Raw genomic sequence first — 17,874 nt, forward strand, 5'->3', positions numbered from 1 at the left:
AAATAAACAGCCATAATTTTAAGTCCTTTTATAACTGGGATGTGATCTGATTTAACCTGCTCCATTCAAACGTTACCTGGTAAAGAGCCTCTGATCAAATAGAGTTCAGCTGGTCTCGTTTGCTTTTTCTGACATGTTTACAGACATCTCCCAGCACAAAACATGGAGAGCATGGAGAGCCTTTAAGGCATCAGAGGGGTCTCTGTATTCAAAAGTATCCGTCAGGGGAAGGCCACAAAATAATTTCCAAGGAATTAAATATACCATGGAACACAGTGGAGACTGTCATCGGGTAGAGAAAATATGGCCCAACAGCGACATTACCAAGAACAGGACGTCTGAACATCAAGGCTGACAGCAGCACTGGAGGAGCTGCAGGAGTTTCTGTAGCTACTGTCTGGATACTACATGAGATGATTGTCTTCTTCACGTTTCTGGGCTTCAGGCCGGCCTGAGGGAATCCTGAGCTGACAGGAAAACATCCAGGCCCGGTTTCATTAGCAAAAATATGTCATGGTCTGTTGAAAAAACATCTACAGTGGAGCATGGTGGTGGTAGCATCATGCTCTGGGGCCTTTTGTGTTCAGCTGGACGTAGGACGTTAGTCAGAATGGAGGGAATCCTGAAAGACTCCAGATACCAGTCAGTGTTGGGAGTAAAACCTTCAGCCTTCAGAGGAACTTCATGTTTCAACGACCCAAAACACACAGAAACCAAGTAAAGAAATGCTTCACTGCAATGAGACTGAGGCTTTGGAACAGCCCAGTCAAAGTCCAGACCTCGATCCCACAAAACATGTGAAGAGGGCTGAGCACAGGCAGCGCAATCTGACCAATTGGAGCAGCTTTTAAAAGAACAGGCTCCTCCCATGAACACTGAGGCTGGAAGAAAACCAGAAGTCCAGCAACAAGGAGTTAAAGGAGTTTATGCAGCCAGGTTATTTTATTTCCCTTTGCTGGTTTCAGTCTCTTTTTCTGCTACAGTGTGCAGGTCAAAGGTCACATTAAAGGTGTAAAATGTCCTTTTTACATGATGAAAACTTGACATGAACAGGGCACATAAACTTTATATCCACTGTAAATCACATTTAGCTCAAGTACAGGCTGCTAATGTTCTAAAGTGTGGCTACAATTGCTTGAGTTTATGGGAAAATGTACTTTCTTTTGAGTAATATTGCTGTAGATTTTGTATTATTTAGAAATAACCTTCAGGGATCAGAAACGGATTGTTAGATGGAGCCAACAGTTATGCTAATCAGAGCAGAATCACTCAGCATTTCCTCATCGTTTCAGATAAAGTGGTCATTTGAAAGGCAACATAGACCTTCATGCACCTCATGTTGACATCTGGCTGACTGCGGCCCCAGCTGGTCAGAGCCGGTCTGAGCTCAGTGGGTTTTAGCTTCAGAAACAGAACATTTTCACATCAACCAGACTCAGAGTTAACCACAAGCTTTTATTGTGAAATTCCAGCAGCTGTTTACAGACGACGACCGCGGCGACCGCCCTTCCTCCTGGTAGAGTCTGATGGGATCGGAGTGACGTCCTCTGGACACAAGAAGAAGAACATGGCGGTCAGTTAAAGGGACGGTGCACCAGAACAGGGCTGGCGGTTCTGATGAGAAGTTTTGAACTGAACAGATCATCGGCCATGGCAACAGAACCAGGCTGTAGTCCTTGGTGACCAGTGGTGGTAACCATGGCAACAGGCGGCGCCACAAACAGGTTCTGCTTCAGGCCAAAAGAGAGACGGAGGACTTCTGAACCGCCCTCAGTTATTAACATTTAATCAGTTATTGATCTCCATACTGTCAATGAACAGCAGAGGAAACAGTTTAAACATTAGATCATTAAATTGTGATGATGAATTTATCCCAGGTTAATGCTCCTCCCAACAACAGGTGGGGGCGGGGCTCTGCAGCAGACTGGTTTTTGCCTGCAGAGCAGAAAAACCATCCAGGAATCACAGAGTTATAAGTCTGAGTTGTTTAGATGTTTTTAATGCGTTTCACTGATCTCTAGCCCAGAAACATTTATTCTACAGCCATTTTCAACCTCTTGGATCAAAACTCTCATAACTGAAAGTTTTGAAGTGACCAAGTTTGCTCTGATTTATTTTAGTTTCCTCTGAAAGTTAGTCAGATGTTGAATGGAAAATATTGACATAAATGGGAAACAAAACAAAGTTATATTGTTTACAACAGCGGCCACTGATCTGAAATGGGACCTTTTTATTATTTTGTAAGTGATAGATATGTCTGACATATTTCTGGTAGATTTGTTTCGGTCCAGGCTGGTAACATCTACAGCGCCTTTAAATCAGATCAGAGAAACTAACAGCAGAAACTTTAAAGGCTTAAAGTTCAGATCATCAGATCTTCTTCCTGTTTCCTCTAATAAACATAAAACCTGGAGCGTTCCTCTAGCTCTACCCCTGATGTCAGCGTCTGTTACAGTTTTCTACACTAGAAATGTGTATTGTTTCACTGGCGCCTTCATTACCCAAAATCCCTCACTAGTCACATTACACAATCAGTAGATTTCACCCGAGTTAACGTCAACATTAAACTTTAGATAGAAACTAAAGTTTTAAGTTCAGACAGAAACTTCTCTCAGTGTCCAGAGGGGGCAGCAGAAAGTCCCAATGGGCACCACAATAACACTAACATTACATACTGACCTCATGATCACAGTCAAACATGGTTACCAAGGTAACAAACCAGTCTGCCAATTCAGACAAATTTCACAAACATCCCATAATAACCACTACGTGACTAAGGAAAATGAGCCAATCAGAGCTCAGCTTCTACCTGAAGAGACTAGACCAGAACTGGGCCAGAACCCACCTGGTGGAACACTATACACATTTTGTGTGTGTGAGAGTGTGAACTAGGTCTTTATATCCTGGTGGGAACCTCTCTGTCTACAGTGTGGGTTGTGGGAACAACTACTCCCTATGGAGATGTTTTGGTCCCCAGGAAGGGAAACGCTGCTTTAGGGTTAGAGGTCAGGGCTAAGGTGGTTAGGCTGTAGAAATGAATGGAAGTCAATGGAAAACACGACTGTGTGTGTGTGTGTGTGTGTGTGTGTGAGAGTAGTACCGATGCGTCCGATCTTCATGCCGGACCGGGCCAGAGCTCTGAGTGCAGACTGGGCTCCAGGTCCAGGAGTCTTTGTCCTGCAACAGACACACAGCTCAGCGTGCTGACTTCTGACCTCCGGGCAGTAACCCCTGACCTCCAGCTGAGCCTACCTGTTCCCTCCAGTGGCCCTCAGCTTGATGTGCAGCGCCGTGATGCCCAGCTCCTTGCAGCGCTGCGCCACGTCCTGAGCCGCCAACATGGCGGCGTACGGCGACGACTCGTCTCTGTCCGCTTTCACCTTCATGCCGCCTGTCACACGGCAGATAGTCTCCCTGGAAACAAGCGGCCATCAGAACCGGACCTGGGAGTCGGAGGTCGGGCCAGGGGTGCACTTACTTCCCGGAGAGGTCGGTGACGTGGACGAAGGTGTCGTTGAAGGAGGCGAAGATGTGGCAGACGCCGAACACGTTCTCTCCCTCAGCCACCTGCGGGCCCAGGCTGATCACCTGCTCCTCCTTCTTTTCCTTGCCTTTACGGGGAGCCATGTCTGCTGGAGGAACCACAGCATCAGAACCAGAACATCACAGCCTCACTGTGTCTGTTCAAAACCATAACATCATAGAGATACTGGATCTTCTCAGAATCTTACTGGGTGTGTTCTGAACCAAGCAGAGCACCAGGTTCAGAGTCAGACCAGCAGCTGTCCGGCAATAGAAGCACCGGGCACAATGCTCACATGGAGGATCGACCTGCAACTTGATGCTCCGGATGCTAACCAGAACTGATACCAGAACCAGTTAAAGCTGCTGTCCCAGTCCTTTTAACAGACTGACACCAGAATGTTCTCCTGGAGTTCAGACGTGCTATTAAACATTGCAGTAAATTCTACATTTACATGAAGAAACCCATAGCGAGGATAATGTTAGCATGTTATAGCTTTCCCTCAGACACCACTAAAATAAACCTAACATTTATCACCTGGCGAAGAATTTCAACGCCATGATCAGCCCATCTCATCGTTCCGAACCCTAAATAATCTCTAAAACAATAATTTTCACAATAAACTAGCTCTATTTTCCCGCTGCTGGACGCACCGTGAGAAACTAACATGGCGGCACGGCACAGCGGAAAAACAAGTGGAAAACGGGACATAAACGTAGCTCTAATATTTCACAGAGACATAATTCAGACCCCAACAGAACCTTAATGCATCAATCTGTCAGAAAACACGCCTGGGTTGGTAGGATGGTCACCTGGAAAGAAGATTAAAACAGATTTATTCCTCAGCAAGACCCACCTTACAGCGTCTCTTCACTGAGCACAATCAGAAAGGAAGGAAGCTCCGCCACCGGAAGTAGAAATAATGAGGCTCTCAATCTGCTGCTGCTGCCCCCTGCTGGACACTTCTCCACTCGCTGTCTATCAGATTGAATCCTTCAACCTCGACTTTGATCTGATCACAGGAATCAAACTTTGTAGCTTTCTTTATATTTTCATGATTTTGTTTTGTTGCTAATTATATGGTGCTTTATTTTAATTTTATCATCTTTTTAATTGAGCTTGACTTACATTATGCAAATAGAGTCTACTTTTATTTGTTAATTTTTAAATATTGTTTCACATGAATTTCTTTGCTTTTAGCTTATATTTATTTTGAAGCAACTACAGTTTATATTTTTTATTTTCTTTAGGTTTATAATTTTTAATTAATTAAACTATTAATGTGCATGCATATTAATTTACCATATTTTTTTCTCCTGTTTTATTAAGCTATCAGAGAAATAACTCTATTATTAGAATCGATCTAAAATTCTGCAGTTTTTCTAACTGACAGATTAGACAGTTCTGACCCGGTACTGCTGCAGAAGCTCAGATGATCTAGAAACCAGATATTAGAGTGAATACTGGGAGGAGAAACGGACCAATCAAAGCAGAGAGTTTGACCATCTCATTTATTTACAGAATCATATTGAACACGATGCAGAAGAAGAAGAAAATACTCCAAAAACTACAAAAGAAACTATTTAAAAACACACTCTCTCCCTCAGACACACACAGACTCCCACAGGTAAACACTGAGCATGCAGCATTAGTCCAGTTAATGCAGTACATAACAATATCCATCATAGTAGAAAAAGCTGAGAGGATTATTGGGGATTATTGATCACTGATTGGTTCTGCAGGGCGACAGAAAGCAGGAAGAGCGGCTCTCTGGGCTGGACTTTAATCCAGCAGGGATACATTCAGCCGGCTCATTTATTAACTTATTAATATCTGGAGCTTCTTCCTGCTTCCTGACCGCAGAGCTGCGGCGGGGGGTAGGATCCCACATCATAACGCCGCCGCCACGCCGCTGAGTCGGGAAGCGGATCTTGAAGCGGATCCAGCAGCAGAACGATTCTTTTCGGGGAATCGACTCAGCTTCAACAGCAAAAAGTTTCTAAAAAATGACATCTCAGATATTTTTGCATCGTTCACCACTAATAAATACTTTCAAGTGTCGTAAGAGTTCAGAGTGAAGGTGCAACTGTAAAAACCACTGAGACTGTAGGAAACAGCCGTTTACTCTGCAGCGCCACCCGGAGTCCAGACGGGGCATTGCTCTGCAGGCTGGCTGCACCTGACGTTCTGGAGGAACGTTAGCTGCAGCAAACACCGGCTCTAAAGGTCAGGGGTCATCCACAGGCTGGCCAATCAGCAAAGAGGGGGGCATCTTAACGGGACAGGAGCGCAAACAGAGATTATCTGCAGTGGTGTGCAGAGATAGCTAAAAAGTTAGCTACGCTAATACTAACACGCTACAACAACACGGTATTTAACAAATGCTAACACTAAAGCCATTCAGATTATTGACAACCCATCAGCACCACTTTAATGTTGACATTATAATTTACAAGTTCATAACAAAATGATGTTTACATGCTGTTCATTGTAAACTTTATTCAACTGAAAGTTCATAAAACAGCTGAGAAAATTAGCACTTTAGAATTTATCCAGAAAATTAAGTCAAGATAAGTTAGCAACAACGCTGAAGCTAAAAATTAGATCTGCTGTTAGCGCATTAGCATTAGTGTGCCCACCACTGATTTAAAAGCATGAATTCAGAGTAGGAGGAACAGAACGGGTCACCAGAACAGAACCTGATGTACCAGCTTTAAGGTGCAGCGCTTTCTGACGCAACTTCCTGTTGGATCAGTGGGCGTGGCATAAACATAAGCTATAAGGCTCCGCCCCTGATGCCCCGCCCCCTGTGTCCTCAGCCTGGACTCCGAATGACCCAGAGATCAGTGTGAAGCGAACCAAAGGGCAGCAGCAGGGAAAACATTCAGCAGCTGCTAAAACACGGAAAAACCCAAACCAGGAAGCTGGAAGCTTAAAAAGCTTCAAATATACAAACGCCACACAAGAAGGTATAATATCATCATCATCGTCATGGTAAGAATCTGATTGTACAAAGTTCTACATTCTCCCGACGGTAAAAAGCTCCTGAAAGCTTCAGAGACAAACACAACGCGTCCGAAGAGGCAGAATATCAAAGTGGCACCGGTGGCGTTTCGTTAGCTCAAGGCTAACGGACGCCAATGATCCCAATGAGGAATGCTAGCAGAGCTAAAACCTAGCAACAGAAAGGTCCGAGAGTCGGGAACGGCCGGAACGTGGTGGCGCCTGAAGCCCAAACACTAAACACAAAGTCCAGCATGCAGAGAGTCACACAGTCTGTACAGAACCGGCACCAAGGAGGAAGAAACACGAGCTGTCCATGCAGGGTCCATCAGAACCAACATCCAGAGGGAGCTGCTGAGTTCTGCCTCAGTCCAGGTCAACCCAAGTTCCTAAAAACCCAACAGAGACGATCCAGAACAAACCCGCAGAACCTGGTGGCTCTGCTCACAGAGGTCCAGATGAGTCCAACAAGAGTACCAACCAGAACCAGGAGATGGACTGTGTAGGATGAGCCCAACTGGATCTGCAGCCAGAACCTGGTGGTGTTTAATGATCATGGAGGTTTAGCTGGTTCTGATCCATTTCAGCCCAACATTTGTGGTCTGTACCGTTTAGAAGGTTTTATTTAAATATATTGGATCAGAACCTGATCCATTTACTCACCTCTACACCTGGTACCAACCATGGTACTGGTACTCGTACCAGGTTGATGTGAATAGCATTGTGGTTCTGATTGGCCGTCTGTTTTTGGGTTTGTTCTAAAACGACCTGCTGGTTCTACTAAAGCAGCGCCTAGAATTTCCCAGCAGAATGAGACTTACAGACATCAAATCCACACAGACCTGAGGTCTCTTCCTCTTCCAGTTTCTAGATGGAAAACATTTCAACCAGAACGATAAACTTCCTCCAGCTGAAGGAGCCGTGGAGGAGGAGCAGGCAGCAGACAGCTCGCTAACTAGCTCGTTAAACTAGCTCGTTAGGCCCTTCTAGGTGTGGTGGGTGGTGTTAGTGGAAGATCGAAAGTGTAGGAAGTTTCTGGCACTCTCTGAACACCAGAGGGTGCAGTGTGCATGTCAGGTAGAGATGTGTGTGTGTGTGCGTGTATGTATGTATGTATGTATGTAAATGAGATATTATAATAAACTCTGTAATCAGCAAATAATCAATATTACAACTTATATATATTTTAACTCTAAAGATGACAATAAACTAAATATTATTTATTACTGCAGATACCTAAAGTGACCAGCAGGGGGAAGCCTTGTATCTCAGACTACTTCAGGCTCATTGGGATCAATGTGTTTGGTTCTGATGGTTTTCAGATTCTGATTAGTTGATAATAAACATCTGACATGACGATGTAAGCGCAGAGCTTTCTGCACATGCTCAGTAGCATCAAAGAGGTCAGAGCTAACCACACACTTTAATCAATGAGAGCTTCTGACCACAAGGGGGCGCTGTGTGCATACAGCTGGAGATACAAGGTTTCCTACCCACTGCCCGGATTGAGCTGATTGGTCGGTTACAAAGTCGTGTGATTGGTTGGATGACTGATTGGTTAATTGCTGATGGGATTCACTGCTGGATGACCGAAGCTTTCTGACCCCGCAGTCTCCTCCTCCAACGCCTCAAAGAAAATCCTGAATGGTTGGTGTCAGACAACAGCTGGCCTGCTGTCAATCATCCCGTTGTCAAGGCGACAGCAGCCCCATCAGAGCCCTGCCCACTCTGGAGGAGGACGTTAGCTGGAGGAACAAAGGAAGAGAGCTTCAGCTAAGAACGGTGGAGGAAGCATCATGACAGCAAACATCATAACCATGAAACACTGGAGGAAACTAAACTGGTCAATGTTTCATTTATCGTCTACCAGCTCATCTAAAGCTGAGCTGCAACATAAAGGCGTTCAGGAAGGCTGGGACAAACTGCTGAGTCTGGTCTGTCCCAGCCTGCCTGAACGCCTCTGCGGCCGGTTCTTACTTGCTGAGGGTGGAGGGCGATCCTGAGCGATGGAAGTGGACGATCTGCCATTTCCCGTCCCGGCGGTGCCACACCCGGGTCTCCTCTGATTGGGCAGTGCGCGGCGTGCCATTGGAGTCGATGTACTGCGTGACCCGGATGTAGGCGATGCAGGCGGCCTCGTCGCCCACCAGGTGGATGTGGGGGTTCAGGATGGTGGTGTGCACCGGCTTGCTGTTCTTGGACCACACTGAAACACACACACAGCGGTTACCTGTGCAGGTGAGCCGGCCTGGCCCATCCACAAGACTCAGACAAACTCACAGTTTTCAAAATAAAAGCGGTGGAAGTCCAAGCCTTCGACCAGGTTCCCCAAAGCCTCGGGTTCGAACGCCGTCACCGCCGGGTCGCACATCTTCCTGGACACAGAAAGAGAGGTTCTGCTGCCGTACCAGAGAGGTTCTGCTGGGACCTCTTGACCTCAGAGCAGAACTTCGTGGGCCAGACCAGAACTAGCAGTACAACCGCCCCTGAAGAAGCTTTAATGAGCAAATGCAAAATATTCAACAAGCCAACGAAGGTTTACAGAAGAATACAACGCTAACAACCAAAGCTAAACAGAAACATGCTAAAACTCGTAAATATCAATTATATTGAGATTATGTTCATCTCATGATGCATGGTGGGTATCAACATGGCTGAATTTAGCTCTTTAACCTCCACTAAATACCGTGGTAGTGTAGCGCTTTAGCATTAGCTTTCCAATAAGTACTTTGTTAATGTAGAAGTTTAGCTTTAGTTTCTGCAAAATACCATGTTGGTGTCGTGTTTTAACGCAAGTCGAACTAATAATTATGTTTTAGGAACCTGGGCTGTCTTCGTGTAGCAGCGCTCCACCGCATGTTTTAGGTCTCTGGATTGAGGAATTAGAACGTATTTCCCTGCTGATGTGGGCAGCTGAAACACCCCTCATTCTTTTTTTAAGATGTTCAAAGCAGAGAGCTAAATTCATGAAAATTCATGACCCCTACCGTCTTCCTGGTACCGAAAGGCCTTTCAGAATAAAAGCCTGTAACAGTGAGGACAGTGAAGCGGTGACATACGTGTAGCTCTCAAAGTCTCCATTACTGATGGCCTCGATGAGCTGCTCCGTCACTTTAATGATGTCCTGTTTCCTCACTGACACACACACACACACACACACACACACACACACACACACACACACACACACACACACACAGAGTCAGGTTGGTGATCGGTGTTGGGCGTCAGGTCTGGTGGGCGGAGCCTCACCTCTGGTATCTTCATCCTCGATGGTGGTATTGGTGCTCTCAGACGACTCCTGCAGCAGAAACAGTAGTCAGTTAGTGGGGCGGGTTCTGGTACTGGTTCTGGTGGTGACTGGAAGCAGTGTTACCTTGACTCCGTCGGCCTTCTTGTTGCTGCCGCTCTTTCCTCCTGAACGAGGGATGACAACGAACAGAAACAGAAGCAGCAGAGTGAGAAAGAATGGAACGAAAGCAGAGAAGAGGAGCGGCGCCATCGCAAGTCGGGGAGCAGAACCGGACCTGTCAGAACCGCTCTGGTTCTGCCCCGCAGTCGGGGGCGGTCCAGCTGCCTGTGGGTCGCCCCCTGGGGGCTGAGGCCAAATTTAGGAGCAACTTAAGATAGCAGCAGAGCCCGGCACATTCCTGAGGGCCCGACCCGGCCCGGTTCTGCTGCACAAAGAGCACCTGACCCTTGATTCTCCACCAGCCTGCTTTCACTGAGCCAGCTGCTGACAGGTCCAGTTCTGCTGGTTACACCAGGACAGGTCCGGTTTTGGTTTTATAGTTCCTGATATTCTGAGCTGCAGCTGTTTGAGTATCCGGATCTTTAAGCCCAGTTCTGGACCATATCGGATGGTTGTGATCCGTTTGGCAGAGAGCAGAAGCAGCTTGGAGATGATCCGATGACTCGGATGGAAAAATGCATCATGGGAGGATTTGTAGTCCGAATCTGAGACTTTCTGGCCAGATTAAAGCCCACCTTGTTGAGAACCTGCTGACCCTTTGACCCTTTAACCTTTTGACCCCACCCTGCCTATGGCTGTGGGGTGAAAGACTTTACCCTCCAAAAACGACACTTCAATGTTGGATATTGTTAGGTTTTCATCAGAGAGCAAAGTAACGGCAGGGGTCGCTGAACTGCACAGGAGTTGGTCCAACAGAACCAGCAGAACCAGTAGAACATCTGCAGCAGCTCCTTCTCAGACCTGTACTGAGCATGTGCAGATGACTGAACATGATTGGTCCAGCTGGAGAGACTGGGAGCATGGTGGGGGATTCCCTTCCCGCTATCTTTAGACCACAGCAGCTGCTCACACGTACACATACACACACACACACACACACACACACAGTGCTAACCTGCTAACTGTGTGTAAAGCTGGCAGCTGATTGGTAGATTTCTTTAAGGCTCTAGCTACTGAAACACAAGCCTCCAGTTCAAAGGTCATGACCTGCAAGCCTCGCAGCCAATGAGGAGCCCTGTGGCCTCCAGCCTGACCTCTGACCTTTGATCAGCTTACCGGAGAAGTTCCTGGTGGCCAGCATGGTGGTCAGGATGGCTCCCTGCAGGACAGAAGCAGAAACTGCACCGTCAGCAGCCAAGCCCTATGACATCACTTCCTGTCACTTTATTGTGAAAATCCTCACCTTCAGCTTCCTCCTGGCGTTGAATTTCTTCAAACATTCAACTGTCTCTTGGCGATGCATACAGGAAGCCACGGTGGAGCGGTGCTGGGAGGAAGAGGTCGTGTCATCATCATCATCATCATTAATAATGATATCATTGTTATCATCATCACTATCGTTATCATCATCGTCATCATCACTAATGATATCATCATCGTCATCATCACTAATGATATCATCATCGTCATCATTGCTAATATTATCATCATTATTGTCACTCTCATTATCATCATCACCATCATCACTATTCTTATCATCATCATCATCACTAACATTTTCATTATTATCATCATCTTCATCCTAATCAATGTCTTCATCATCACCATCATCATCTTCCAATCCTCCCCCCACTCACAGAGATCCAGGGGTGTTTGAGCGCCTCGGCGGCAGTGATGCGTTTGGCCGGGTTGATGGTCAGCATCTTGTTGATCAGGTCTTTGGCTTCGGGCGTCACCGTGTCCCACTCCGGGGAAGGAAACTAGGAGGCAAGGAGAGGAGACTGACCAACTGCAGCGCTCCGTGTCGATGACTTCACAGCGAGTCATGTGACCTACGTCGTAGGCTCCGGCTTTGATCTGCTGGTAGAGGCGGTGCTGATCTTCATCCCAGAACGGAGGGTAGCCCACCAGCAGGATGTAGAGTATCACGCCTGAGGATCAGAAACGCAGTGTTTACCCAGAATGCAGTGGGTGAACTGAGTGTGACCAACACAGAGACATGAGGAGATACTGACCACAGGCCCAGAGGTCCACCGCCTTCCCATATGGGTCCTTCCTCAGGACCTCTGGAGACAGGTAGCCTGGAGTTCCTGCAAAGCCTGCAAACACACAGAGGAAGCTACACAGCTACACCAGAGGCAACATCTGCAGCATGCAGTTACCATGGCTACTGGGCTGGTTGCTAAGCGCCAGCCAGCTTGGTAGTGAAGATGCCCTGTTGTTTATGGAGTTAGAAAATAAGAAGAGCAAATCAGAAAACATGTTGAGGAAGACAGAAAAGTAAAAATTAAACCATTTTTATTTTATAATACAACAATACAACAAAATTAAACAATAAAAATAATCTTGACAATATTTCTGAAATAAAAAAGCCAAATAAACAGAATATAAACTAAAATTTAAATTTGTTTTAAACCCTAGAGCTAAGACTGAATAAACAAAATGTACATTTATAACAACAACACAGAGTACTTGGACTAAATGAAGCATGAAGGGATGACAAAGTTTCAGTAAAAGTAATCTCAGTACTAAAGTCAGGACTGCCTCACCAAACCAGGCCTGCTGGTCGCCCTCCACCTCGATGGCGAGGCCGAAGTCGGCCAGTTTCACCGCCGCTCCTTTAGATTTGGAGGCCAGCAGCAGGTTCTCTGGCTGCAGACACAGAGCACATGCTAACAATGCTAACTCTGCCCACTGGTTTACATCAGGAGCGCTAACAATGCTAACCCTGCCCACTAGTTTAAATGGTTGCTAACAATGCTAACTCTGCCCACTGGTTTACACAAGGAGCACTAACAATGCTAACCCTGCCCACTGGTTTACATCAGGAGCGCTAACAATGCTAACCCTGCCCACTAGTTTAAATGGTTGCTAACAATGCTAACTCTGCCCACTGGTTTAAATGGTTGGTGCCAACAATGGTAATTCTGTCTACTTTTTAACAGCAGCAGGAGTTCTGTTAGCTAGCCATGCTAATGGAGCTCTTGCAAGTTTGCAGAACCAATAACCATCTTAAATCCATTCGGATATTTCTGGTGAGCAAACATCAGACTCTTTCATTTTCCAGTTTTCTCCAGTACATTTCTGTCAGACAATACCTTCAGGTCTCGGTGGACCACGCCCATCTGATGACAGTGAAGCACTGCCTCGAGGATCTGCTGGATGCAGTGGCTGCAGGTAAAAGTCAGAGGTCACATAGTGCAGGTGATAACGGGAGGCGTCATGTCTCCAGACATTTGAAGGAGCAGGTGTGCTTCTCACCTGGCATCAGCTTCACTGTAATATTCTCTGGCTACAATGTCTTCAAACAGCTCTCCACCTGTAACCCTGGAAACCCCATAATCTAGTCAATAATCAGGGAAGTAATCTGAAGTGTCATGTTAACAGTGAGACACACGTGATCTCATTAGAATAAATCAATCAAGAAATAACATAATTTAACTGGAACTCATTTCATAAAACTGAATGAAGTTAATTAAATAAAGTTTCGATTCTTTCTGAGAGTAAACATGTTTTGATGCGTCGGTTTCCTTTGAGGATAAAATAATTACAGGATGTGAGAGTCAGATTAAATCAGATTATGAATAAAGAGGTGAAGGTGTTAAATAAACCCAGAAACAGAACGCTTGCATTAAAACCAGCATGTTTCTATAAATAATCGTGGATTTGGCTGCAGAAAGTCAAGCAGCAGAACAACACAATGTGATGTAACAGAAGGAGGTGTTTGGTTCACAGCAGAACTGAGTCAACACCCAGAAAGCGCCAATAAGCCGGATCCTTAACGGCCGCCGGTGCTCTGACTGCTGCAGGTTTGATCTGCTCTCCGTCACTGGACCGACTCTACTTCCTCTTAACCGTCTGAATGTTTCCTGTTGATAGAGATCAGATCGGAGCTGATCAATGATTTATCCTGATGGCTGCAGGCTGAACACGGAGCCACATGGTAAATCACTGCCAGTCTAAGATCTGAGCTTTTATTGGCCATAAGAGCCGAGAAGATCTGCCATGGCAGCTTCAGCCTGATTATTGGGAGCCATTAGAGCTTTTTAATCGGCTGATAAAAAGCTCTAATGGCTCCCTGATCATCACTGGGAGACATTCCTCTGTAATTTCAGATCAAATGATGGTAAACGGATGATAAGTGTCAGGAGAAAAGTCCAGATGGACATGAATTATTGTTGTTCTTCTCACTAGCTGCGTTTCTGTTACACTATGTTCACAAAACTTTGTTTTCTGCTAGTGTCAAAAACACCCAACTGTTTCCATTAAATAAGAAATGAGATTAAAATCACATTGATAAGCTTGTTTATACAGTAAGTCCTTAAAATAATGGCAGTAACAGGGTTTCCCCCCGTGTATTATAAGCCTGGCGACCCGCCATGTTTTGCTAGCTGCCCCCACACGGAGGCCTGCCGGATGAACGCCTCGGCACCCCGACCACCGGGCTTAGCTAGTTTTCTGGGTGAAACCCTGCAGTGATGGATGTAAACATACATTAATAAATCAGTTATTGTGGTGCTAGCGCTTATCATCTATCAGCCAATCAGAGGAGACATCAGCATCTGATTCAGGCAGTGGAGCAACAAGCTCCGCCTACTTGGGAGCAGCTATGCATGCGGTGCTTTGGGTAAACTTTAGTTGGTGATTTTACAGAGGAGTTATGGATTCAACACGTTGGAATGAGACATTTTCTGAAGTGTGATGCTGCGGCGGCTCTGGTGGAGCCAGATGGTCTAGTCCAAGGACACCAGAGCTGCAAATAATCAGCAGGAATCAAACTAGAGAGAAGTGTGTCAATAACATCACAGCGGTGTTTCCAAAACACAAATTTCACTACAGTTGAAAAACCACACCACCCCAGCGCAAAAACCAGAGTTTTTTTGGCCGCTGGCGCTCCGACGTTTGCATTAAGCAAGTTTATTTTTGTAAATCCTATTTGTGCGTTTTATGGTGACTGGAAACGCAGCTACTGATGGTTTTCACGTCGCTTATTCTCAGCAGAATATTTAACTGACTGCTAAGACACTATGTATAGTGTGCATGATCATCTATGCAGTTCCCAGCCTGACCACCAGATGGCACTGAGCCTTGCACACAGACCCTTTAACCAGACAGTCGGGTGTGAACTCACAAGTCGAAGATGAGGTAATGGTGCGCCTCTTCTGAGATGCTGTCATGAAGCCGAACTGAAAAACAGAAAACAGGTTTTCTCTGAATCTCAGCTTCGATCACTGCATGATTGGTTATAACCTCAGTGATTATTATTGATCTCATTTAGAGTCAGACTGCAGAAACAGCTAATGAGCCGAAAAATCATCATTGACTCACAATAACCCTAAAGACATTCATGGATTTAACTGGAATCACTTCACAAGAACAAACCAGGAAATAAGAATCGCTCAAAGAATTTTCATTTATCGTCCGTCTGACACAGGAGATCTGGAGACGAAGCAGGAAGGAGAGACAATGGATAATCCGGTGGTTGGATGATCCAGTGGTTGGATGCTGGATGAACAGCAGCTGATGTTGAGCCTGTCAGACATTTTATCACTGAGTTTCTGCAGGAAGTTGTCCTGAGATGATGGATGTTCCAGTGGTTGGATGTTCCAGTGGTTAGATGTTCCAGTGGTTAGATGTTCCAGTGGTTGGATGCTGATGATCACCAGCTGATGTTGAGTCTAAATGAGTTTCTGCAGGAAGTTGTCTTGAGATGATGGATGAGTTTCTCTGCAGGCGTCTGTTCTCTGCTTATATTGTATAATATCTCATATTATCACAGAAGAGAAAGAAGCTGCTGCCCACACACACACACACGCACACACACACACACACACACACACACACACACACACACACACACACACACACACATTAAACCCCACTGCTGCAGTGTGTAGGAGTGTTGTTTGAAGAGAAACCTGATGATTTCTTGCTGAGTGCTCCACACAGGTACGTTCTGTTGGTGTGTGTAGGAGGACGGATGGTTTTAATGCCTTCACCTATGGGCACTGTTTCCTAGCAACACACACACACAGTTACGTAACACCGCTCATATCTGCGGAGCATCACCTTCCCACAGAGCGTCCTGATTGGCCGCGGAGCTGGGCCGCTGCCTGCTGATTGGCCCGTTGGGCCATGTGACAGAGCCTTCTCCCATTGGCTGTTCTCCTCCAGACTTCATCGGGCTTACTGCTTCAGTTTTACATTTCAAATATTTCTCACAGAGAGAAGCGCTGTTCAGACAGGCTTTTATTTTAAAAGGCTCGTTGCTCATCCTGAAGAGACCTCTGAGTCAGAGAGTGGAGACTCACTGAAACAAAGACCGTCTGGTTTCAAATCCACCTGGATGGAAATGAGAGAATGAAAAGTGATGCATTTACGCTGATGACGCTGTGATGTCCTTCTCATGGCGTCCTAACGTCTCTAAGGTGGACAATCCACCTCAGGGCGCAGTGCAGCGGGTCATTATGTAACCACAACCTGCAGGAACAGTAGCAGCTCATTGCGTTCATTCATCAGGGAAACCTGGTTCGTCCAAAACGGGACTCTGTCCACAGCTTCAGAACATCAGATCAGAGAAACGTGAACCAAGATCAGAGAAACGTGAACCAGACTGCAGCTCAGACGGTGAAATCCTCCTGAACCCTCAGCAAGCAGAACGTCAGCCAGGAGGAGACGGAGCGGGAGACAGCCGGAACTGGAAGGAACCGCCGAGTCAGAGAGACTGTACCAGACAGGACCAGTAAAAACCAGACCAGACTGGACTGGACCACACCAGAACGGACCGGACTGGACTGGGCCGGACCAGTACCGACCAAACCAGAACAGAACAGACCGGACTGGACCACTACAGACCAAAACGGATTGGACTGGACTAGACCAGTACAACTTCTGGTAGTTTAACCCCAGTGGTTGGTAGTTTAACCCCAGCAGTGCCAGATCACCTGAACTGTAACTTAAACACTGGACCCAGTTTTCCTTCCTTCTGTCTTTGTCCAGTAGTTTCTGTTGACTTGCTGATGATTTTGGCGTTAAAGTTTTGGCACCCTTCCTTCTTATTTCTGGGTGTCAAAGCGAAGCGGATCAGCCTCATCTGAACTGCCGGGCCCAAAAGAGGTTCTGCAGAACCGGTCCCAGAACTCCATGGCTGTCCTTCTCTGCAGACCCACAGGCAGCAGATCTGAGACCAGATTGGAGGAGGAATGCTCCTCTGACTTCGCCATGGCGACAGCATCTCCTCCATAATTAGCTGTTAGTTACCAGATTATGGTTACCGTTAGCAACGCCAGGTTCAGAGGGTCTGCAGCTCTATTAGCATCTTCATCATCACCCTGATCAATCTCCATCATCATCATCATCACCCTGATCAATCTCCATCATCATCATCATCATCATCATCGTTGTCGTCGTTCTGGAGCCACCGGGCTTCCTGTAATTCAACCTGCAACTCATTAAAGAGACGGAGCGAACCGGGAACCAGGAAGAACCAGAAACCTTCTGCATTTGGGTGCGGATTGACCAGATATCTGGAGATTCTGGTCCTGGTCCTGGTCCTGGTTCTGGTCCAGACTGGTGGAGATCTTCATGTTCTCATATTTCCTCAAAGTGTTAATATTGTTTTGATTGTTTCCAAAACCATTATTAATATCCAGAACAAATAATAAAAATGAGAGGTTTTTCTTTGAGATGTGACCGGAAATCAGTTTCATAATCATTGCAGCATCAGGTCATCATGGCAACTCACCGATGTTGGGATGCTTCAGCAGCCGACAGATCCGTGCTTCTCGGTCCAACTTCTGGTGATCTGGGGACAAACAGAAAAGATTAGTCAGAGGCTGACCATGAAGATGATGGAGGACATTCAGTTAGTCTGAGTACGGTTCTGGTAATGGGTCAACCAACCCTAGCTAGGAGTAGCTAGGTGTGGTTGACCCCT

The 17,874-nt window shown here is 46.2% G+C and overlaps 2 protein-coding genes across 2 annotated transcripts in view; both read right to left on the reverse strand.

Moving 5' to 3' along the window:
- Positions 1–1,435: 1,435 nt before the first annotated feature.
- On the reverse strand, positions 1,436–4,428 carry rps14 (ribosomal protein S14). Its single transcript, XM_015034319.1, has 5 exons — positions 4,380–4,428; positions 3,479–3,629; positions 3,253–3,414; positions 3,101–3,177; positions 1,436–1,547 (listed from the first exon to the last, which is right to left on the reverse strand). Exons 2-5 carry the CDS (start codon positions 3,625–3,627, stop codon positions 1,480–1,482), a joined length of 456 nt encoding a protein of 151 aa, XP_014889805.1. The 5' UTR covers positions 3,628–3,629; positions 4,380–4,428; the 3' UTR covers positions 1,436–1,479.
- Positions 4,429–7,129: 2,701 nt separating this feature from the next.
- Positions 7,130–17,874, reverse strand: part of camk2a (calcium/calmodulin-dependent protein kinase II alpha) — an 18,018-nt gene continuing 7,273 nt past the window's right edge. The window contains exons 3-18 of the mRNA XM_015034318.1: positions 17,683–17,742; positions 15,070–15,124; positions 13,200–13,265; positions 13,037–13,109; positions 12,488–12,590; positions 11,954–12,037; positions 11,775–11,869; positions 11,576–11,698; positions 11,182–11,265; positions 11,055–11,097; positions 9,903–9,943; positions 9,779–9,827; positions 9,586–9,661; positions 8,807–8,901; positions 8,504–8,732; positions 7,130–8,271 (exon numbers count right to left, since the gene is read on the reverse strand). Of these exons, the coding sequence (XP_014889804.1) occupies positions 8,268–8,271; positions 8,504–8,732; positions 8,807–8,901; positions 9,586–9,661; positions 9,779–9,827; positions 9,903–9,943; positions 11,055–11,097; positions 11,182–11,265; positions 11,576–11,698; positions 11,775–11,869; positions 11,954–12,037; positions 12,488–12,590; positions 13,037–13,109; positions 13,200–13,265; positions 15,070–15,124; positions 17,683–17,742 (1,280 nt within the window). The 3' untranslated portion in view covers positions 7,130–8,267. The remainder of the gene's footprint in view (positions 8,272–8,503; positions 8,733–8,806; positions 8,902–9,585; positions 9,662–9,778; positions 9,828–9,902; positions 9,944–11,054; positions 11,098–11,181; positions 11,266–11,575; positions 11,699–11,774; positions 11,870–11,953; positions 12,038–12,487; positions 12,591–13,036; positions 13,110–13,199; positions 13,266–15,069; positions 15,125–17,682; positions 17,743–17,874) is intronic.

The sequence above is a fragment of the Poecilia latipinna genome, unplaced genomic scaffold (genome assembly GCF_001443285.1).
Source record: "Poecilia latipinna isolate Pla-1442-1.1 unplaced genomic scaffold, P_latipinna-1.0 Scaffold294, whole genome shotgun sequence".
Classification (NCBI taxonomy): domain Eukaryota; kingdom Metazoa; phylum Chordata; class Actinopteri; order Cyprinodontiformes; family Poeciliidae; genus Poecilia; species Poecilia latipinna.

Coding starts and splice junctions, on each gene's coding strand:
- rps14 (XM_015034319.1), bottom strand. CDS start 3,627: ATGGCTCCCCGTAAAGGCAAGGAAAAGAAGGAGGAGCAGGTGATCAGC. Junction 3,415..3,478: donor GTCACCGACCTCTCCGGGAA/GTAAGTGCACCC, acceptor GCTTGTTTCCAG/GGAGACTATCTGCCGTGTGA. Junction 3,178..3,252: donor AGGGCCACTGGAGGGAACAG/GTAGGCTCAGCT, acceptor TGTCTGTTGCAG/GACAAAGACTCCTGGACCTG.